The sequence below is a fragment of the Eleutherodactylus coqui genome, chromosome 3 (assembly GCF_035609145.1).
Source record: "Eleutherodactylus coqui strain aEleCoq1 chromosome 3, aEleCoq1.hap1, whole genome shotgun sequence".
In the NCBI taxonomy this organism is placed as follows: Eukaryota; Metazoa; Chordata; class Amphibia; order Anura; family Eleutherodactylidae; genus Eleutherodactylus; species Eleutherodactylus coqui.
In genome coordinates this window covers 276027692-276051863 of record NC_089839.1, presented here as the reverse complement: position 1 = coordinate 276051863, position 24172 = coordinate 276027692, and the positions used below count along the sequence as shown (strand labels likewise).

Below are 24172 nucleotides of genomic sequence, written 5' to 3'. Positions count from 1 at the left end.
TCCTGGAGGCACATCTGATCTGCTGTAATCTGCATGGGAACAGAACCTCACGTTTTTAATTCCTACTACAAGGTAAATCGGCCATGACATCATGCACATTGTTCTGTCAATGCATGCTCACACATAATGGGTCCTCCAGAGTGAGAACTGCTCTTTGTAGATGTTCTATGAGGACCTCTCATTTCAGTAGAGGCTAGCTGCATAGCTTTGTAGCTGCTGACTCCAGTAATGCCTTTCTTTTGTTTATACTCCTCCTGTTCCACCATTTGGACTCGATTCGATTGGGCTCCTGATGCTGTGAATGTGTCAGGTAGGCCACCCCCACTGCTCACTGTCAATAAGTTGGATGTCCCCCATCTACAGTGAGCAGTGGGAACCACCCACTTGCCACATTCACAGCGCAAGGAGCCGAATGGGAGGGAGTATAAACAAAAGAAATACATTGTTGGAGTCAGTAGAGCCACTGTTGCACAGCTATGCAGCCAGTCTCGCTGACATGAGGACATGACAAGTGGTGGAGGGCTCTTCCCCACTGGTAAAAGTAAAAGGTAAAGTCCCCTGGTGCAAGTACCGAGTCGTGACCGACACTTAGGGTGACGTTTTCTTGGCAGACTGTTTTTGCTGGGTGGTTTGCCATTGCCTTCCCCAGTCATCTTTACCCTCCAGCAAGCTGGATACTCATTTTACCGACCTCAGAAGGATGGACGGCAGAGTCAACCTTGAGCCGGCTACCGGAATCAGCGGAGATTGAACTTGCAACCTTCAGGTTGTGAGCAAGAGCTTAGGACTGCATACTGCTGCCTTAACACTCTGCGTCCGCTAACTGCTATTAAATCAAAACGTTGTAATAGAGTATATGAGAATGAATTTAATAAACCAAATAGCCAATTTAACCTAATGAGCAATAGCGTAGTCATGACGGACAGAAAGAAGGCGTCTTTATGAAGATTATGAAGAGCGCAGATTCACTAATCCTGATCACCCAACCATTTATATCATTGATAGAAGTAGAAGGCGGCTACAAACGAGCGGTACCTGCTGTAACGGAATAAAGGGACCCTTTTGTTGGCACCGCTCGTTGGAAGCTGCTTTCTATGATAGCAGTATCGACATTTCACTATAGTTTTGTGCTGTCGTCTGTTTTCCATGAAGTTTTTACTTCTTTTTTACATTTGGATTCTTGTCGAGGAGCTTTTTTTTTAGCGTTGTTTTAATTTTCTATATACTGTTACTTTATACATAATTTACTTCGCTAACCATTGTACTGTAGCAAAAGACGGTTCTAATAAGTTCCCAGTAGCTTGAACCCCAATGATCAATAAGTGACTGGGGGCAACAGTTCCTGCCAGTGGGCATACCTCCTTGGTGGGGTGATTTATATAGATTTGGTGGTGGTTTTTATGTTGCATCTAGCGCTGGAGTATATAGCTGGTATACGTCTGTAAGGGATATGGGGAGGGTTGCAGCTCGGCCTCTTCTGACAGCTGGGCTGGATTCTCTTCCCCTCCGGACTGCTAAACACGTGGGATGGATTCCTGCAGATTAAGCGAAAGTCATTTTCTGGCATTAGCGTGTGCGCTGGCTGCCCAGGACACTAGCTGGTATACCGGGCATTCTGACATGACGGAGGACTGAAATGGCTTTTACGATCAGAAGATACCGGGGCACTCGCTCTGCCAGCTCTTTCTATACTAGGTAGGTTCACCGCCACCTGCTGCAGATATAGTTAATGCAGTGTAGGGTCTCGTTTAGTAAAATGCACAGTGCATGGAAGGGAACGGGCCCGCTCTCTTACATTCACATTTTTGGTCTGGGGACATCCACGCTCCGATGACAATGCCATCTGATATTAGCATTCAGTCAAATGTGTAAAATGACTTGCTTATGCGCTGACTGCGAAGTATACATGGCAGTGTATCCCACAGCTTATTACTGTACTCTGAACCATCGTATCACCATTGGAGTCATTAGTGGTTGGTGGGTGCAACTTTTTTTCTCAGTTGACTCAACTTTCTCTATTGGCCAATATTTTAAGTTTTGGGCAGCAACCATAAATGTATCATATTTAATCTGAAGTGTTGAATATACAGATGTGTCTACTGTTGTGTTGGGGTCATTCCATGCCAAGTGGACCAGTGGTCCCCACTCGGCCATCTCCGATTTTGCTGAAAATTTATAAGGATGTACATGTATGTTTGAAACGAGGTTCTGTAAAGTTCTAGGGCCAGATATCAAATACCTGGGACACTGTTGCCCTTTCACTGGAGGTCCCAATGAGCGCGCGGCTTCAGCTACGAGGATTTTGCAAACTTAAGCCATACTTTGGTTAAATATATCTCAAAACCAAAAACCATTGGTAATTTGTGCTTTGACCAGTACACCAAACAGCTACATGGCTTTGCACTGCTGCAATATCACGGTCAAAGCATATGTATTTGTGAAGATATTCACACCCACATATGATGAAAAATGTTAAATGATCAAATCTGACCTATTTTTAAGGTCAAATATCTAAAAAAGGGTACCCCTCAAATCTATTTATTTTGATATCAGTCGAAAGAGCAAATTTTTCTCTACAAGGATCATCATTTTATTTTTTGGAGTCTTTCAGTTTAAGAAAAGAAAAATGCCACTGAACATGGCGTTTTTAAACATACGCAATGAATGATAAATGCACTATTCAAACCCTTGCGTTGGTCCATGGTGGTTATACCACTACCAATTCCCTAAGAATTGGTATTATAATCCTATTAAGAATTGTAATAATGCCAAATCTTTTGAGAATTGGCAGCCCCATCGCCTAGGGGCCACGCCCGATAGCCGTGCAAGGCCAGCCACGGGCGGTCTCTTTATCACAGGTTCCGAAGCCTGAGGGTGGGTGTCTTAGCCTAGGATCCCAAGCCTAATATTGGGTCTCTTTTGTTGGTTCCCAAGCCATAATGTTCAGTCTAAGTGGCCTGGAACTGTTGCTGAATTTGCCCTCAGGAAAGGATCAGGAAAGGGGAATCCTTATGGCAGAATAGCTCAGTCTTCGGACAGCACCGACCAGACTGTTATGAGGTCTGTTTGGTTTCTGCTCAGCTGCCCCGCTTTTGGTCAGAAGAAAAAATGTTGCATGCAGTGTTTGGTGTACTGGTCAAAAAATTGATGAAATACGGGTAGTTCAAGAAGAACGGTTCAAAGATGGACATACAATTGCTGGAACACGAGAAAATCACCAGTTTGTGCCAATTGATGACAAAAAGATTCGCATTTCAAGGGTGTCAAATGACACATCATCTTTCATTGCCCATGTAGATCGATCTGTCAGATCAGAAATGCCTTTTGTGCCAATTGCAAACCTCCAGCCAGGGCAATACATTGCCTGCATTTACGATAACAACTGGTGGATTGGAAATATTTCTGAAATTTCAGTCGACGACCATGATGCATTAATAAATTTCATGCATCCTCATGGACCAGCTAGCTTCTTTCACTGGCCTGTGAGAAATGATACCTGCTGGATTCCTGAGCAGTCAATCATTGCAATACTGCCAGCACCAGCTGCAACAGCAATGGGACGACAATACAGCTTCTTGGAGCCAATTATGTTGCAAATTCAGCAACAGTTCCAGACCACTTAGACTGAACATTATGGCTTGGGAACCAACAAAAGAGACCCAATATTAGGCTTGGGATCCTAGGCTAAGACACCCACCCTCAGGCTTCGGAACCTGTGATAAAGAGACCGCCCGTGGCTGGCCTTGCACGGCTATCGGGCGTGGCCCCTAGGCGATGGGGCTGCCAATTCTCAAAAGATTTGGCATTATTACAATTCTTAATAGGATTATAATACCAATTCTTAGGGAATTGGTAGTGGTATAACCACCATGGACCAACGCAAGGGTTTGAATAGTGCATTTATCATTCATTGCGTATGTTTAAAAACGCCATGTTCAGTGGCATTTTTCTTTTCTTAAACTGAAAGACTCCAAAAAATAAAATGATGATCCTTGTAGAGAAAAATTTGCTCTTTCCACTGATATCAGAATAAACAGATTTCAGGGGTACCCTTTTTTAGATATTTGACCTTAAAAATAGGTCAGATTTGATCATTTAACATTTTTCATCATATGTGGGTGTGAATATCTTCACAAATACATATGCTTTGACCGTGATATTGCAGCAGTGCAAAGCCATGTAGCTGTTTGGTGTACAGAGCAAAGCACCGGTTACAAGTGGTTTTTGGTCTTGAGCTATACTTGGCCAAAGTTTGGTGTAAATGTCATGCGGCGTGATTTTCAAGCTACTTTGACACAAAATTGTGGCCGATATATTCTTTTGTGATAGCCGGTACTAATTTTTTTGTGTTCACCAGCAAAAGTTGAGCTAGTATGTCCAATTTCAGCATCATAGCCAGTATATTTCTATAATGCCTATGTGCCAAAGTTTGCAAAATCCTTGTAGCTGAAGCCGCGAGCTCAGTGGGACCTCCAGTGTAAAGGCGACAGTGCCACAGGTATTTAAGATCTGGAGCTAAAACTTCACAGAACCTCGTTTCAAACATATACATATATCTGAGTAAATTTTCAGCAAAATCGGAGACGGTCGAGTGGGGACGATTTTGAAAATTGGTCCAATTGATGTGGAATGACCCGTTGGCCTCAATTTCTTGAAAAGGGTTGTCCAGTTATAAATTGAGGGCCTGTGCTTAGGTTAGGTCATCAATAGTAGATCAGTGGGGATTTGTTGTCCAGGATGTTTGCGGATCAGTTGTTTGCTATGATGGTGCCGCTCATTCACTAAGCTCATTTCTGCCGGAAGCAGACAGTGCTGTTCTCACAGCAGTGGCCTGGATTGGTATTACAGGACATGTTCCCATTCATTTCAAAGTAATACCAAGTCTGGTCACTGCAGTGGGGGAGCGGAGCTGTCTGCTTCCTGGAGAAATCGTCTCGGTGCACGAGAGCACCATCCGGGGAACCACTAATCTGCAGGGATCGCAGCTGATCTACCATTAATGACCTATCTCGTGGATGGACCATTACTAGTGTACAGCTGGACAGTACAATTTCTCATGATATGTTCATTTATTTTCTGTTTGCAGTGAATGTAGGCGGGCGTCCAGAAGTGATCTCTAGCTCGCTCCGCCTCAATTCACTGAACGATTATCGCTCTTGTGTGAAACCACACACACAATAATCGTTGGGACTATTGTCGGGTGCTTAAATGCCCGACAGTCCTCCCACATAAAAGTACCCTTACGCTGCCAATGCTGATTAGACAGAGTCAGATTGTGTAAGGACACAATTGAATGAGAAAGATAACACCCAGTTGGCAATTTACTCATACCTTTCCAGGAAGGACAACAGAGGAACACAACACAGAGTTTAAAGTTTTAGGAAACCAGCTTGTTTTTAATTCTATCAATAAACAAACATGCAGGTCCATCTGCATTAAGATGAATGTGAATAATGTGCTTTTAGTAACGAAATACACTTATGTAGATCTATAGAGATACGGATAATATATATATTATACAGCTCATACATGTTATAATTTGGTTATTGCATGTATTGTTCCTACTATGAAGTGTGGTTAAAAATCAATTTCTCCTAAACCTCAAATAATACAATGTGTGACAGATAGCAGGAGCTGCTGTCACTTGTCTGGTATTTGCATGAATGTGCAAGAAGCAGAAGATTACCATCACTGCATCATTGTGCCGGTGGCCAGCCATAGTCACTGATCCATGCAGCTTCCGGAGGCCAGCGTATGTCATGCTTCTCGGGGAAGGCAGAGGAGACAGGGGAGAAACCATATAATAAAAGGTCTACGAAAATAGAATCCAGGCACTAAGACTGTTCATAGCGTGTGTGTATGTGTGTGTATGTGTGTGTATGTGTGTGTATGTGTGTGTATGTGTGTGTATGTGTGTGTATGTGTGTGTATGTATGTATGTATATATATATATATATATATATATATAATTTTCATACACACACGGTGAATTTCCCATGATCCAAAAAGCTGAAAGGACAATGTGCATAGTCACAGTGAAATACAGAGGTGCATCGTGGCCGTCTGACCCCTACATCTGGCATAAAACGTGTCCTTAGAGCACATCTCTTTACCCGATAGAAGCCGAAGAACGTTTTTTTTTTTCCCTCTTTGATGGGTTGTTATACTTCCTGGCTTATCCCTCCAAAAGTAGGTTGTGAATGCCATGTGCGCAGACTCTGACCATATTAGTACTTACCCTGCTTTCCCAGAAGCTGATCTATACCTAAGGGTCCTTTTAGACGACCCGGCTTGACCGAGCGAGTGACCTCACCATTCACTCGCTCGTCCTCGTGCAGCCTGTTTAGACCGGCAGATGCATCATTGGCTCGTTCAGTCGTTCACATTCGCTGTATAAGTCAATCGGAGAGACCGGGCGGGCGCTGTTTAAGCCGAACAAGAAGTGAATGGGACAGAGATGGTTTTTATACCTGCATAAAGGAAACTCCAAAAAAATGTAAACTATTTTTGTTCGTCATTTGATCGTTTTGCTCGCCTTTAGGACGAACGATTTTCCTTCACTTTCGCTCGTTTGAACGATTTTTTTAAATTATATTTTATTTTACATCTTAAAGCACTAATAAATGGATGGGTTTTGGTTTTTTTTTTAAGAACCATGCCTGGCATTAGTGATACGTTACCTGCCACGCTGTTTGCTCGCCACCGAAGCCCCAACAAAAATATGGTGTACTGGATTTCTTTTAAAAAGCATTGTGGCTCACTCATTAGTCCCTGTGCTGTGCAGCGCTGGTGTCCTGGGTTGGATACCAACATATGGGCAGTATATGGAGTTTTTATGTTTTTGCACGTTTTTGGGGGCTTTCCTGTGGATACTATGGTTAGCTTCCACACTCCAAAACATACTGAAAGGGTAAAAGGGTTGTCCGGATCTTTTACTATATATGATCCATCTTCAGGTTAGGTCGTCAATAGTTGATCGGTGGGGTTAAATTGTCAATGAGGAAAGCGCTGGAAGCAGATAGCTCTGTCTGTATCGCAGCAGCCAAGTTTGGAGCTACAGGCACAGCTCTCATTGTATTCAATGGGAGCCTTGCCTATATTATAAAACTGTGTCGCTGCAATGTTGACACGGGTATCTGCTTCCAGCGTTGTCCTTACTGACAGTGGACCCCCTGCCAATCAACTATTGATGACCTAACCTGAAGGTGGATCATATTTAGTAAACGTCCTGGACAACCCCTTTAATTGGCTGGCTTTCCTTGTAGCGTTTATGGTCTAATGTTGAGCCTCCCATTGGGGTGCTATAGGAGCCTTAGTGTGATTGTTCTCAGTAAGAGAAACCAAGTAATCTTGTAGATATGGTACCTTTTAATGGCTAACAAAAATACGAACACACGACAAGGCACAGACATGGTGTGGTTAATTTGCACTTAAAGCAAGACCAAAACAGAATGAGCAGAGGAGTAATTAATCCAATGATAGGAATATGTCAATTTTTTGGTCTCTGAATTGGTGTTAGGGGGTCACCAGGCCAGCATGTTCTCTGCTCCAGATTTATCATATTCTCCACTGATGCAAGAAGCCCCCTTCGAGGTTCATTCTGGTCCTGACTGTGTCAAAGGTTGTTAGAAATTTGTACTCCTAAATTCTTCTCTGACGTTGGGATTTAAAATTGCCTCTTAATATAATAACTTTAAGGTTGTCTATGTTGTGTCCGTGACTAGAAAAATGTTCCACCACCGGTAATTCTGTCCTTCTCTCTTTAATTGTGTGACGATGCGATCTCATCCTTAGGCCGCCTGCACACGGGCGGAAATCCCGCCGCGGGATTTCCCGCGGGATTTCCGCGACTGAAAGTTTGCATAGCAGTGCATTACAATACGCACTCCTATGCAGACGGCCGCGGTTTGGCCGCGCAAAATCTCGCGCGGCAAGCAAACCGCGACATGTCCTATTTTTGTGCGGGGCACGCACTCACCCGGCCGCCGGCTCCGGTCTGCGCATGCGCCGGCTGCGCCGCAGCCGGCACATGAAAGAGCTGGGGCCGCCAGGCGCGGGTGAGTACGCACTCGTCCCTGCAGGCTCTCGGGTCGGGTCCCGCGGCGAGAATTCTCGCTGCCGGATTCGACCCGCTTGTGTGCAGGCGGCCTTACTCTAAGTTTTTGTCCTGTTTCTCCAACATAGTGCCCCCCAACAGGACATTCACTGCACAGGATCAGGTATACAGCATCAGACGTGGGACATGTGAATATCCCCTGTCTGATGTAGTCTTGCGGGGTGTATTTGGTATTTGTATCCCGTCCGCGGTCCGTACATGTGAGCAGGTCTTACAGCTTACATTACAGGGATAGGTTCTAGAGATGAGCGAACCTACTCGTTTAGGGCGATTTCGCACTCGAGCATCGCTTTTTTCGAGTAACTGACTACTCGGGCGAAAAGATTCGGGGGGCGCCGGGGGTGAGCGGGGGTTGCAGAGGGGAGTGGGGGGGGGAGAGCTCCCCCGTTCCCCACTACTACCCCCCGCTCCACCACGCCGCCCCCTGAATCTTTTCGCCCGAGTAGTTAGTTACTCGAAAAAAGCGGTGCTCGAGTGCGAAATCTCCCTAAACGAGTAGGTTCACTCATCTCTACTAGGTTCCTTTTTGTGTGTCAGAGGGTAATGCACTCCTGACTATAAAGTTCCTCAAATTTGGAGGTTGCCTGTAACACAGAAGCAGAGGATCCGGGAATATGGTGTTCAGACGGTCATCCTTGTGTAGGGTATGATGGGGTGTCTTTGCGGTTTTCCTAAGTACCTCTAGCTGTGAATTGTAGGTCACTACTAGAGGTACACAACCGTTCTCTTAGGAGGCTTACAGACTGACATAGCTTAATTCAGAAGCAGAGCAATGCCGTTAGTATTGGTATTGGGGAAAAATGCTTTTCCAGTAAGGCTTAATGTAGCGAAGGAGAAAAGAAGTATGATTTGCCGTTGGATTTGTAGCTCCTGTAATGTGAGCAGATCCTCAGTAGATGCTCCTCTGCAAAACTTTTATTGAAGAACTGAAAGATAAGGTTAATAAACTGCATTAAACATTAACTGGCACCAGCAGAGGCAGAAAAATCATTTCTGTGACCATATCCGACCCAGCATCGCTCCCCTTTTAGCCATATAAATCTCGAGCACTTAAGATCCTCTGTCTGACAGCTGCCATGCCTCCCCAGAGAGTTGGCAGCGAGACTGGGCATTTAAGTAATTAACAAATGAAAATTGCACAGGGTGAAGCATACGAGTGCTGCAACATTAATCCTACCTGGGCGTGCCATGACAGGGCCCCTAAAGAAAGCACGGGCAACACTGCAGCTTATTCTCTGCAGTTTTTAGAAGTTTTCTGCATGGCGCTATTTTAGATTAGCAGCCAATAAAGTTGAGAGGATGTGTGCGGCACGGGAGCCGCTGTGCAGAATGCCAGCCTTGCCCGCTCTCCTTATCAGCTAATGGATGTAATGTGAGTCATTGCTGTTGATGGTTTGTGAGGCTCTATTAATGCCGCATTATCCTTTGCTGGTTCATAATCCTAGCAGGCAGATTTCAGTGCAATATGATGAAGTCCCGGAGCTTGCTGAGTGATTGTAAAATGCTCCCTCCTTTTTAGCCAAGCTGTTAAATGGGTCAAATTCAACAGTGGCACCAAAGTAATTAGCTTCAACCACACTTTTTCCCAGATGCTTTTTTTTTTCTAATGGAGTTCGCATAGTCTATAATAAAAAATAATAATAATAATGAAAAAAAACAACAACAAATTGGAGCCTGAGGTTACTGCCTTGCCGATTCCCAGCACAAGTCATCATAGACTTTGGTCATGTGGGCGCCATGGTCTGACAAGCTCCTAGCAGGATAAATGATGAAGCTGATTGATGGATAATAACGCCAGTTGATTGAAAGGTTTTAGCAAAATATCAGTACTTAAGGGGGTCGTCCATTTGTAAACTACAGATGGCTTATCTTTAGGATAGATTATAGTAGATTGTCGCCGATCAACTGTTTTCTGGGTCGGTGGGCTCATGCGCTGATCTGATGTTTGCAGGAAGTAGATAGCGCTGTCCCCATTTCAGTGGCCAGGCTTGGTATTGCAGGCCAAGTTCCCATTCATTTCACTGGTAGCTGTGCCTGCAATACCTAGCTTGGCCACTGCAAAGAGAATGGAGCTGTTGGAGAAGTCAGCTCAGTGCGTGTCTGATAAACAGCTGATCAGCAGGGATCCCACCGATCTATTATTGATGACATATTCTGAAGATAGGCTATCAATGATTTACGACTGGACAACCCCTTTAATTAATTATGAAAACTTGGTACATACTCCAAACTAGTAGTGGCATTGTGTAATCATGAAAGCATATCTATGCAAAAAGACATCCAATGTGGATGCATTGGGATCCATGGAAATGGGCTCTTCTAGCATTACCAGTGTGAACCACATCTGCATGGTTTCTTCCTTTTAAGGTGCACAGCTAAATCTGAAAACCTGTATGAGATTATTGGCCCTAAGGTCATATCTGTGTATACCACAAGGGATAGAAAGGGAAGACAACCGATAACTAACTGGGCCTTCCTGCCTCATTGTGATGGGCTGAATTGGTGGAAATCAATGCCATGACACTGCAGGATTTTTGATTTTTGCTATGCAATCAATTCTTTAGCTTCGCTCCTTTTCGATTAGTTTATACTAGTGGTTCCCAAAGTGATTTATATGGACCCCAGGGGTCGATTTCGACTTGCTGGGGGTTTGTCGGCAAGATAAAAATTTGGGGGTGCACGAGATGTAAATGGGGGACCACATGAGCGGACTCCATTTAGGCAGGACATTAACCTTTAGGCGTTCTGTAAATGACCTAATCCACCTTACACAGATTGTGTACAGAATACTTATAACAGACATAGAAATTACTGCACTTACCTCTGATATTTCATGGTTTATGTACAGTTCACACAACACTTCTTGGGCTCTGGCGACAAAACAGACCCCCGCAGTAGCTAATTTACCCGTAAAGTTTCCACTGCGCATCGTTTTCACGTGATCCGCCAGAGCCCAAGGAGTTTTGCGTGAACTATTCCCATCTGTTTTTTCGGGTGGGCTATGTTCATGGGCAGGTTTTTACAAGTTTTCATACCGGCAGCAACGCATCACGCGTACCTGTGACTTATTCTGCATCATGGACTATCGCAAGAAAGGTTTTCGTAGCTTTTCCATCTTCATACCTCGTAGAAAGGGGTTTTAGCGCAGCGCCAATCTTCTTACGGCAAACGAATATCGATTGCAAAACAGAGATTTGAAACTAGACCTCACTAATTTAAAGTCAAATGTTGACCAATTGCTATCAGAGCATCAGGCTCACCCCTCCCACTAACAGCATTATTTGTATATACAGAAAAGCAGAAGAAATAACAGGTAGACGTGAATGTCAGATTTCGCTGAGGGCTCCAGCAAGTGGAATCCTACCTGGTGCGTGTGCAGCTGAACTTAGCCAGGCAGGGGGTCTACAGAAAACAAAAAATCGGCAAGTGGTCTACGGGGCAAAAAAAATTGGGAACCTCTGGTTCATACCATTGTTATGATCCATACAAAGCCACTTTGTAATTCCAGTATTTCCTGTAGCCTACAACCAAGCAGTATGTTTGCTTGGCTTGTACATATTCTGTTGCAGGTCATCTTGCATGATATTGGCGCACCAACACCATGACCCTGGAGTTTTGCTCCTGCCAAAGGCAAAGGACGGGTTACTCAGATGTCCAATATTTGCTTATGGGTTTGTACAGACACTTTTTGGTGATTTCTCTCAATAAAACGAAAGTCTAGCACTTTGTTAGTCCGATGCCAAGCATCTCCAGACTATGGTCTTCACTACCTACCTCTGAATCAGGAGCACAAAAGTCTCCACGTTGCATCCTCCGGCAATATATAAAGTGTCTTAACTTGAGAAAAGTGTCTTGATTGGCTTCTTATAATTAACAATGAACAACTTTCCTAAAGTTATGGTAGATTGAGTAATCTTATAATCACATAATATTGCAATCAATGTTCTGAACAGCAGAGCCATTACCTGTTTGAGAAATCCATTGTCCAAATCCGGAACTACGAAAATACATTTTTCTAACAAAAGTAATTGGACACCTGAGCAAAAGTCAAAAGTAGTATTCATTTACACGTTAATACTTAGTGGGCTCCTTTTTTGGATATTCTCAGTATTATACATTCTACTAACTTCTGATACACTTTTATCTGGTATTTCCCTTCAATCCTCCTGCAAACATCTGATGAGTTCTCTCAAAGAAGATGCACGTTGTTGATATTTCCTGACCCAGCATTCTAGTTCATCCTGAAGATGTTCATTGGGGTTGGATTTGTGACAAGGCATATTGTCTTGTTTGAAGTATTTGACCATTTCTGGAGTATTTCACATTGTTCACAGCGCACGATTGTCTACAATTTCAAGGTACACCTCCGTTTTCATGGTTCTTGCCACTACAACAGACCAAGACCATAATAGAACCTCTACAGTCTTCATCTGTTGACAAAACAGGCAAAAGGCGTTACCTAGGCGTACTCCACACCCAGGTATGTCCATCAGTACGATTCGTCACTCCATAGAACATTTCTTCTATTACTCAACTGTCCAAAGACACTCTTTGCACCATTGTAAACGGGCCAATTCATCCGCTTTAAAAGAACTCGCCAGGCATTTGCGGGATGAATGGAGGGAAATACCAGCTGAAGTGTATCAGATGTTAGTAGAAAGTATACCACAATGTTATGAAGGCCAAAGGAGGCCCCATTAAATATTAACTATGTAAATAAATACTACTTTTGATTCTTACTTGGGTACTTTTGGTAGGATAGTGTATAGATAACTAGTAGAGGAAGGTAACTCGGTAAGCTGCTCATTTACCATCTAAGTTAATTATGTGGATTCAGTTTGGTTAGATTGGTTTATTCATTCCAAAATAAGGATAATTACTTTTTGAAAAAAATGTTGGCCTTGAACATATGGCATATACCACCAGCGGCATTACATTTCAGATGACTGACAAGCAATTAGGGGGGTATAATGATGGTGTCTTCTGATAATGGGTTCAAACTCTAAACATAACCATTAGGTTCACGTTGCTTGTTGTGAGCCTGACAGTCGAGGACTTATATTGTGTGAAGGATGCTTTTTACGGTTCCCCTCCCCGTCTCTGCGGCTCGTGCAGTTTACAGTAATCCTCCTTCCCTGGGATTATCCATGTTTGTACAGGGGCAGCTAAGCACTGCTCAGTTCTCCAATAGCCTCCCCGGTAATACAGAAGAGCTTCTGTAATCCATTCTCACCGGATCGTGCACTTGCTTTCGGTCGGTTTGATCTCTTGTTACTTAAGGGTTAAGCACCGGATACCTACGGTCCCCGCTGAGTGCCGTTAACCCTTTTATTCCCACCCTAATAAGTATTTTCAAGTCGGTGCTGCCATATAGATGACATGCACTTGTGTTGTCCTTGCAGATTTGTGACCAATCCTATGTGTCATCTACACCATGCCTCATATTTTTCTGTCACTCTATGAGATGAGTTTGGGGGGATCGGAAATTAGCAGATGTCCGGTAAAAAAAAAAAAAAGCTAGGAAGGTGATGATTCCTCCCGAAGGAGACTCTTCCAGGAGGTTTGCTGCATTGAATTTCGCTGATCTGTCCCCACTTGGGACAACCAGCGCAGTATTTACGAGCCCCCGCCCCCCCCACAGACTTTTAGATGCTTCTTGCTCAGCTTGGGTTTGTGCAAGGGAAGCTGCTGGAAAAGGTCACCTTTGCAATGTTTACAGAGCATGCTCTTTGAGCCAACCGGCTGCAGCTTCTGCCTGCTCGCCTGCAAGCTGTAATCTGCTTATAGGTGCATTGTCATAGCAACAGGCCCAGAGTGCAGCAGCCCGGGCACACCGGGACCGTGTGTGCGCTACCTGAGGGGCGGGATGCTGGCGGAGGAGGGGAAGGATGCAGTAGCCAGCTTATTTGAAGCCAGATTTGATTTCACTGGCAGCCAATTCAGTCCTCGAGTCCGGAATGATTGGAATTCTGCATGGTTTCCTCTTAACGTTATGAGATTTCGAAGACCTCTCCAACCAGACAATATGCCCGGATTGGCTACTTGACATCCCCCTTTCCTGGCAGATTTTTTTTTTTTTTTTAATATCCTGGTGGCATGTGACCCTTGACCTTTTTTTTTTTTTTTGGAGAAGATGGGTGAGGCTATATGACATGAATCCTAGCTATGATTTGGGCATGCACAGCAAGGTGGCTGTATAATTGCTTCATGTAAGTCCTTTCTTTTCTTCCTTGTGTATCACAACCTGCGTAACTTGAACTTGCACCGATGCGTCCGGGGGTTTTAAAATATTAATTTGTGCTATTTGTAGAACCTTTTTCTTGTTTTTTTCCCCCCGTTTTTGATAGCGGAGGAGTATGGTCAATTTTACTATGAAAGTGTGCGATGTAAAAGTGGTTACAAAGTCATAACTTTTTATTATGTAACTTTTTAGATAAAGTGTAACAGAACGCCAAGGCCTCACCAAATGTGAGATAAAGCTGACAGCGGGAGAAAATACTTCAGCTGAGACACAGGTTTTAGGCACGTTCGTTTACTGAAATAGTGCAGTCTAATTAGATAGAGTATTTGCACATAGGACTTTTGGGTCTGGGATCCTCTCGTGCATTAAGGAATCAATGATAAGTTTGTTTCCATGCAAATTGCTTTTTTTTTTTTTTCGCTTTTATATTTTTATTGAGCCCAATTTCTAATAAAATATATGAAAGTTAGAAAAATAATGCAGCAATGCAGTGCAAAGGGACATTAGATCTAACTTGTGCAATTTAACGTAACCGGGTAAGTAAATGGGAAAAAATGTGTGAAGCTATTTGGGAAAATGTGTTCTAATTTGTTTCCAATTGGAATAATGATTCTTAGATTGATAATCTCGGTCTCAAAAGCCCACGGGTGTATGTGGCATAGACAGGGATGCCAGCATGGGGAGCCCTTCACAGGGTGATGCTTGATCCCAGCAAACTGGGAGTGGGAGTCCAAGGGGTGTTTGTTATATAGTTATAAGACCCCCCTATGTTAATCTTAAACCCCAGATCTGACACCTAAATTAATCTCCTATGCCCGACCCCCTGGATATAATCAGACTCCTTATATAAATATTAGACCTTTTAAATATATTCGGACCCCTTACTTAATTCAGATCCCAGACCCCCTTAATATAGTCAGACCTCAGACCCGTCATTCATTTCTGACCCCTAGCTTAATTTAGGTCCCAGACCAGACCCCCTTAATATAGTCAGACATCAGATCTGTGATTGATTTCAGACTAATTTTATTTAGATATCCGATTAGACAAAAAAAAAAATATTCACTCCCCAGACCACTAAGGCTGCATTCACACTGGCCGATATCGCACTCTTAAACCCATGATGTTGCCTGTCAGTGCAACACATCGCCATGGAAGTGGCATGTTACAATAGGAAAATGTAAAAATCGCATGTACATACGAGTGCAATACGATTATCTTTAAAACGTACCCATAATAAAATAATGGGCGATGTTTCTACGTAATCACAGAAAAATCGAACATGCTGCGAGAGAAAAATCGAACATGTGCAAACCACCATTACAAATTATGGGTTGTATTGCCTTGCAACGCACAAAACGCATGCGAGGATATCAGCCGTGTGATTACGACTAGAGATGAGCGAACGTACTCGTTAAGGCCGATTTCGCAATCGAGCACCGCATTTTTCGGGTAACTGACTACTCGGGCGAAAAGATTCGGGGGGCGGTGTGGTGGAGCGGGGGTAGGAGTGGGGAACAGAGGCGAGCTCTCTCTCTCCCCCCCCCCCCCCACTCCCCTCTGCAACCCCCGGCGCCCCACGAATCTTTTCACCCGAGTAGTCAGTTACTCGAAAAAAGCGGTGCTCGATTGCGAAATCGCCCTAAACGAGTACGTTCGCTCATCTCTAATTACGACCTAAATACTTGACATTCTCTCTTCTGGGTCTTGTTCAGTTCTGGGTTCCTCTGCGCAGGGTCTTGACAGCCATCCAGCATCGGGATGTTGTGTGATGGAGTCAAAACCCAGTGCTTTGGTGCCCAGAGCTGAACAAGAGTAGGGAGTGAGGAGGGTAAGTATACAGCAGGGCTCTATTTAGTGGATTAATCCAATAGATAATGGCTGATTGTCTTTTTTTCCCCCATGCTTGTGATCTACTGGGTGAAAACCATATATAACACAGTGACTGGGTGAGGGAGGCTGAAAATTAGGGCGACCTCCCCCCCCCCCCCCCCCTTCCCTGTAAACATGGGTGAGCGGATGTGTCTTCATATAGTAGATTTTAGTCCTACATGAATTTATATTCAACAGCCAGAATGACATGGGAAGATAGAAGAACTCTTCAAGTTTTTATTGCACCTTATAGATGTACGATTTGGGGGCTGTTAGTGACACTAGACGACCAAAAACAGTGCATCTCTGCTCCAGTGGAATCGATGAGGATACGTCGGGATACATTCGGGCAGAACTGCACTATCCACTTGACATCTGCTGTGTCCCCAATGGTGCCCACATCAAGCATTTGGAAGGTGCAATAAAAACTTGAAGCTCTTCTCTCCTTTCATGTCATTCTGGCTGATGTTTGTCAATTCATGTATGGAGATATCAGCTGTACTTATGTACCATTTTTTCTGATTTCTTTTATGGACACAATTGCTTGCTCCATTTAAAGCTGGGGTGCACACCGTTTTTTTTCGTTTTTGTCTTTTTGGGGGGGGGGGGGGGGGGGTCCTAGAGCTACATTGTTAGTTTGGAACTCCTCATAAATTGCAATGGAGAAAGCTGTATTCATGCAGAGATTACTTTGTCCACTCGGCAGTACCCATTCTTGGGTTGACCACCTCTAATTTAAAACATGCAGTCTTGGGAAATTTTGATGAACTCTTTAGCATGTGATGTTCTATGTCCTGGGGACCGGCAGCCATTTTAACCCTATTCTCTTCTTCATGTAGAACACGTGGATTACCCAAACTGAAAGAATCCCGTTCACATGAGTCTCTACTGAGTCCAGGAAGTGCCGTGGAGGCCTTGGATTTAGGGTCAGAAGATAAAATTTTGGTAAAGCCGTTGCACAGCAGCATACTCGGACAAGACTTCTGTTTTGAGGTAAAGGAAATGTATATTCTTACGAGACGCAGAGTAGATTAACTTCAGCCTTTTAGTGACCTTTGGCTTTTTTCCTTGTGCCATTGTACCTCTACTAGGTAACGTACTCCAGTGGTAGTAAATGCTTCAGTTGCTCTTCATCTGCCGAGAGAGATAAGTGGATGGAAAACCTACGACGAACCGTTCAACCAAACAAGGTAAGAGGAGAGGAAAATAAGATGGCTTGGGGAAATCTGTGTTTTACTTTAATTTCACACTTATATACAATAAATGAATTCTACAGTATTGGCTAATACACGGACTTCGAGACCCCCAGTTTCCATATATGCTGGTGGTTGTTATCGGGTCATTTTATGGCAATTTTAGATGCCTGGAGTCTATTGTTAAGGATAGTTGGACCTATGAGACTTCCTAATAAATACCCTAGTTGCAATTTGTATGTATTTTGTCCTCCCAAGTTCACTTAATACTGGGTGGGCCACGGAAAAGTAGGCCGGGACCACACTCTTATGAAGCCTGTCTGAAAGCATGGTGCAACAAAAATCTGGATCATCTGACCAGGCAATGTTTTTTTTCCTGCTCAGTGATGCATTTTTGTATTTGAGTGCGGCTTCCTTGACTCTTTGCACCGCCTTTCGCAATTCTTGGCATCCTCTTCTGACCCCTTTTGTCGATAAGTTGTTTACGTCCACTGGATTCCCTTTCACTGAATGTTTTTCCTCATTCACACCATCCTCTATATACTCTTCACACCATTGTATATGAATAAGGCTAGTCTAGCACCGATGACCAGGCCTCGTTGGAAGTCGTTCAGATTGCTGAATTTCCTAATCTAACGTGGATTCACAATTAAACTGATCCATGGAAAACTTGTCACTTGAGTTTGTGCTACACTCCGGTGGTCACGGGTCTAATTTCCATACAGGGAAGGACTGGAGTCTCTAGTAAAGTGGCCATTTAATTCCTATTTAGATGGGACTAGAGTCATCTAAATGACTGCACAAGTGAGGACGTCACCACTAGGGTTGTTGGCATGTAAAGTGTTTAGACAAGTAGTGATCAGCGCTGGATCGCCGGCTTATTGCTCAGCGCTTCACATTCTATGTACAGCGCTGAGCGGGGAGTGTTTACACTCAGTGATAATGAGAAGTTAACGAATAGTAAACTATTTTTTTGCAGTTGCACGGGACAATTATCAATTTTGTTCAGCTTTGACCAAATTTTGAGCGTTATTCGTCCCGTGTAAATGGCCCTTTTAGTGTATAGTTGATCAAATCGTCATCGTAGATCGTAGTCAAGGTTTGCAGCCATCGTAGCGGTTATTCAGGGAGACGACTACTAGGTATTTGTTTGTTTTTTATCAAGGACGCAAGTAATTTTAGTAGAGAACAAGTTCAATGTGAGAATTGGGGTTGGGGAAATGGAAATTCATTGTAAGTTGTTCTAAAGTAAAACTTATTTTAATGCCGTCAAGCCAGAGTGCTGCCAAAGCTTTTACCTAAGGGGCCTTCCATCTAGTGGGAGCGGGATGGCATATGCTGGATGGAATTGCAGTGAAATCACTGCAGTTGTAGAAATGATTAATTGCAGAATGCGGTCTAATCTATTTTTTACACCTCCAGGACAATTGCCGCCGGGCTGATAATGTATTGCGCCTGTGGATCATCGAGGCCAAGGACTTGGCCCCCAAAAAGAAGTACTTTTGTGAGCTTTGCCTGGATGATACACTGTTTGCACGCACCACAAGCAAGACAAAAGCGGACAATATCTTCTGGGGCGAGCACTTTGAGTTTTATGGTTTGCCCCCTCTACACAACATCACCGTGCACATCTATAAGGATGTGGAGAAGAAGAAGAAGAAGGATAAGAACAACTATGTGGGCTTGGTGAACATTCCTATGGCCAGCGTGACTGGCAGGCAGTTTGTAGAGAAGTGGTACCCCGTAAGCACACCCACCATAAACAAAGGCAAAACAGCCGGACCCTCTATACGTATCAAATCCCGATATCAGACGATCACCATTCTGCCTATGGAGCAGTATAAGGAGTTTGCCGAGTTCATTACCATTAACTATACCATGCTATGTTCTGTGCTGGAGCCGGTGATCAGCGTCCGGAACAAGGAGGAGATGGCGTGTGCGCTGGTGCACATTCTGCAGAGTACGGGACGGGCCAAGGTAAGAGTCTTGTTGTTTGTATAGCGCCAACTTATTCCGCAACGCTGTCAGGTAATTTTTATTTACTTAACCCCCAACAAGCTGGGAATTAATTTTAACGACCTCAGAAGGATGGGAGGCTGAGTCAAGCTTAAGCCGCCTACCTGAACCAAGCGGGATTGAACTCGCAACCTTCAGGTCCTGAGCAAGAGCTTAGGACCGCATTCCTGCTGCCCTAACACTCTGCAGTAGTCTTCAACTCGCAACTACAACATTCATCCGGCAGCTGTCTGGGCATTCTGGGAGTAGAACTTTTGCAACTACCAGGGTGGCACAGGTCTTGGTTACAGACCACAGCAAGTTATGCAACAAATGTATCTAGTTAGTATATGTATGCGTACATTGGGACCTTTTTATATTGCTGCTTGGAAACCAGGTTTACTGGAGCTTTTGATTCAGCGTCCTAAGATCTATGCAGTCACCCGATGCATAACATGACTCCAGTTGCTTCTAGTACAATAATCGGATAATCTCATAATAATAATGTCTATTTCTGAGATACTGAAAATGAGCCAGAAAAATGTTCCCTGCACCTTATTTTGTTGCACCCCAGGGGGTTCTCTAAGGAATTGCTACACTGTAACATCACATATTACTCTGGATGTTCTCGGACTGTTAGTAAGTGGGTTTGAAGAACTCGAGACCGTTGGAGAATATGTTATGTTGTACATGAATATTGCTGCTTTGGCATTTCAGATTACGTAATTCCATGTTGCCCACGCTCTTGGGACCGTACAAAGAGTGTTTTTGATGTTTTTGTAGTATTCCACCAGAGCTACACAGAGACTTCAATAGCACAACATGTGGCGTTGTTTTCTCTTGGAGCCCATAGGGATTAGCGTTCTTCGGCTAAATGTGCATGATGCAACAAGTGTAGGACAGCGTGGACCGCAAATCGTCGACTACGCAAGTAACACGTGCGCAAGAAATAGCAGCTGTAAGGGTCTTGGGTATTTTTTGGCTGCGTACGACTTGACGATCGCTCTATTGGACTAGACATTTCTGTTGCATTCTGCAGTTTTTACTCACATAGTCAAAGATCCAAAAATATTACTTTTAACTCCTCGTATTGTTTAATTCCTGGATCGGTAGCTTTAAGGGTGGGTCATATTTGGCATGTCTACAGCCAAAGTTCCCCTCCGTGCACCCTGGATGCGTCCATAGGGCTCCATTGTCAGACGGAGGCCAGAGTGTCCTTTTAGCCTACGTCTGACCAGTATGCCTCGAGCTACTGCTTAGAAGGAGATGGGATAGTAGACAGTAGTATCTTATAGAGGCCAATGAAAAAGTAGATGCTAAACATATACTTTTTTTTAAACATGTTAGCCTATGGGTAGTAGCAGACGCTACTGTAGGTCATTAGTCACAGGTTTCCGTTAGATGCATTATAAGCTTTTAAGTAGCTTTTTCTTGACTTTTCTGTTAAACAGATATCAATTTAGCCTATGGGTGATATATCCGTTAAAGTGGGTTTCGGATACAAAAATCATTGGTGGCAGTGGGGGAGACTAAATATATATAATAAAATATATAACCTATTCGCCTCTCTGCTCCCCCGCTGTCACGTCCGTACTTTGGTAACTTTGTGTTGCCTGCAGCGTTCACATAGTTGTTTACCCACGTGACTACTGCAGCCGACAAGGAGCCCCGCAACGGGACGTGATCAGCGGTGGTCCGTAAACCTGCTGGGGCTTCTACGTTAGAATGTAGAAGGATGTCTAAAGCTTTGTTCACACCGGGCAATTAGTTTGGATTTTGGTGCTGAGTTCACCCGCTCAACTTAAAAAGGAGGGGTAGAACCCGCACTGCACATCTGCTGTTATAATTGACGTGCTGAAGATCCAAAATCCACAACTCAGGTCAATTTCCGTGCTAATTTTTTCGGCAGTGCGGGGATGAGATTTTAAATATCTCACCCACTTTTCTATAAAAATATGTATATAGAAATGCACCTTGTGATTTGGTTAAAACAGTCAGTGTCCTTTATCCGTGAACCAAAAAGGTGGTAGAGTCTCTCACCTGGTGCACGATGGGTTAACCCCTAGTAAGGGAAATCCCATCGGCACCTTGTATCCTGGTATGAGTGTGGAAAATTCCACCAAGTCTGCTATCCAACATGTAGATGGTGAGGCGCCCGGGGTGCAGGCCTACTGGTTAACCAGAAGCTTGTAATAGAATCAAATGGGAGAATGGAAAAAGGCCCGCACTCAATGTGACTTGGAGAGGAATACTTTCACATATGGGACCCTCGCTTAGGTTTACTCCATAGATCTTTATTTGCTACGCCTTTCGGCACATGACCGTGCCTTTTTGAAGCATATATCGCAATGAGCATACAAGCCATATAAATATATTAGAACACACTCACAATGAGGCATACGTCGCCGGCGCTCCGTGATGTAATCCGGGAGGAGGAACAATCCCCCTATGATGTAGTCTTGGTCATAGCACATAGCAAATCAGGTCACACGACTAAGACTATGTCATAGAGGGATTGATATCCACCCCTTTCAATAGAAAAATAATCAAAAACTCCAGGATGACTAATCCTCTTCATTGCCCATCACCGCCATGATTGTTTATCTACTACTCCTGTCCACTTCGGGCCGTCGGCAGCAGTTGGTGTTTCTGCGCAATTCTAAAAGCTCAACGCGGAGCAGGTATTAAGGACTTTATTACTCCAGAGCGTTCCTGTCCTCGCTCAGATGGAAGCTTCCCGTCTCCAGATATATATAAAGCCTCACCAGATAAGCGATGCTTTTTGTGGTGGTTAAGAGACGGAGACCTAATGTTTAGAGACGGGGATGACGGTAATACGCGGAAAGAATTGCAGTCTGGGGAAGGGCTTTGTATTGATGTCAGTATATCAGATCTGTTATGTTCCGGCTCAGCAACCAGGGAAGATTTCGGCTACAAACGTTCCTCAGTATCTTTATTTGCTCCGACTCTCCAGTGACACACAGAAACGCTGCAAGTTTTATTAAACGACCAACCTTAACGATTGGGCTCTGGCCGCGGAGCGGGCTCCTGTATAACTGCTAATATCGGCAAGGACACTTTATGGGCTTTGCAAAGATACTGTTATGTAATAAGCATAGGTGATTTCCCAATTAGAAAGCGTTATAAATAACCTGGAAGTCTATAGCAACCAAACACCTAATTGGGAAAGCACATTAACTACCATGGGATGAGCAATACACATTGCTCTTGGAACTGGGTAATTGGAGGCAATGGAGGACAGGACGCGGATCGCACGGGAGGAATCCTGCTCTTTTTAAAATAGCTGTATAATATCAGAAATATCACAGATGTTATAAGCCATCCTAGCAGATAATTAGGCGATAACCACTTTAATATTTTTTTTGGAATGCCCATATATTATTCTTCCAAACTATGGGCCAATTTCTTCAGTGTAAAAAAGCATTATTAACTTAAAAGTAGCCTTCACAAAAATTCTCAATGGTCTGAGTGAGGCTGGATTCACACAGGCGTATGCGTTTTTATGTTCGCCCGCCGCGACTTAAAAACGCGTGAACTGTTTGTGCGCCAATACAGACAGCACGAGCCATCTGTCCTCCCCCTTTCCTCCCCCTCGCTGGCTCTCTGCAAAGGGAGGAGTTGGAACAGGGCGGGGCTAATGTGCTAAGCTCCCGCACCTTCTCCGCCCCTTGTCGCAACCAGCAATGGGAGGGGACGAGCAGAGCTTAGCCCCGCCCCCTTCCCATTGCAAACAGCCAGCAAGGGGCAGAGAGGTGCAGGGAAGGAGGTGGGAGTTTAGCAGTCACACTGTTAAACTCCCTTCCACTTCTCTTCTCCGGCAGCTGTCATCAATCAAAAAAAATTCTGAAAGCCAATTGCAAAAAGTCTTTATTTCCAAGAACCTTGATTTAAAAAAAAAAGGTGTACATTGCCTATGCCAATCGTTACTGAAAGGTCACCAAATACATTATATATAGATCGACTGAAACTGCTGATTTTGGTGACCAACCAATCTACTAATGGGTACAGGGGCAGATATCAGGGAAGATGAGAATCGGACAGATGTCTGTCAGGGGCTTTGTCAGAACACATACATGCTCAACCAAGTGTGCCCGTTTATGATGGTTTGGTCTGCCCAATGAGCTATCGGCTACCTAAATTAGATGGGCAGTTTTAGTTTCATCGGTACTATTCATGAGATTTGAATAACAGCGGGAACTGTGCCATAGAAATATAGTACAGCAATGGTAGAAAATGACAAAGCCCATGTACCCTAGGCCCAATGTCCACGGATGGAATTGAATTGCAAAATCCGCAGTTCAAGCCCCGCTTAATGAAACATGGGTGTCCGCAGCTGAATTAAAGCATGCGGGTTTGTTTTTGCTGACCTTTTGGCATTAACATTGCGGACGGACCGCGGATTCCACGGGAAAGCAGGAAATTAAAAAAAATACTCTACTGCGCAGGTGTGGTGGCGTGCCGGCCAGTGCTTCCACACACATCCGTAGTGAAGACCCAGACAGGTACACACGGTCCTCAGCCGCGGGCAGGGTTGGCATCCGCTGCGGGCTCAGCTGCTGTTCTTTTCTATCTTCTCTGTATTAGTAAAGTAATGGCTTCTAATATTACTACGAATATTCCCCTTGCCACCCTGTGTGAGTCTTACTTGAACGTCTTGAGAATTTAACCACTGGACTCTCCTTGTGATGCACCTAGGCGTTCTTCTAGCTCACTCACTGCCCGGGTCGCAGCGGT

The 24172-nt window shown here is 44.1% G+C and overlaps 1 protein-coding gene across 5 annotated transcripts in view; it reads left to right on the top strand.

The window, feature by feature from the left end:
* RASAL2 (RAS protein activator like 2) overlaps positions 1-24172 on the top strand; it is a 310978-nt gene that overhangs the window by 248382 nt on the left and 38424 nt on the right. For all 5 annotated transcript variants that reach the window (XM_066597470.1, XM_066597468.1, XM_066597471.1 and 2 more), the window contains 3 exons: positions 17069-17222; positions 17321-17419; positions 18845-19399. In XM_066597470.1, coding sequence (XP_066453567.1) covers positions 17069-17222; positions 17321-17419; positions 18845-19399 — 808 coding nt within the window. The remainder of the gene's footprint in view (positions 1-17068; positions 17223-17320; positions 17420-18844; positions 19400-24172) is intronic.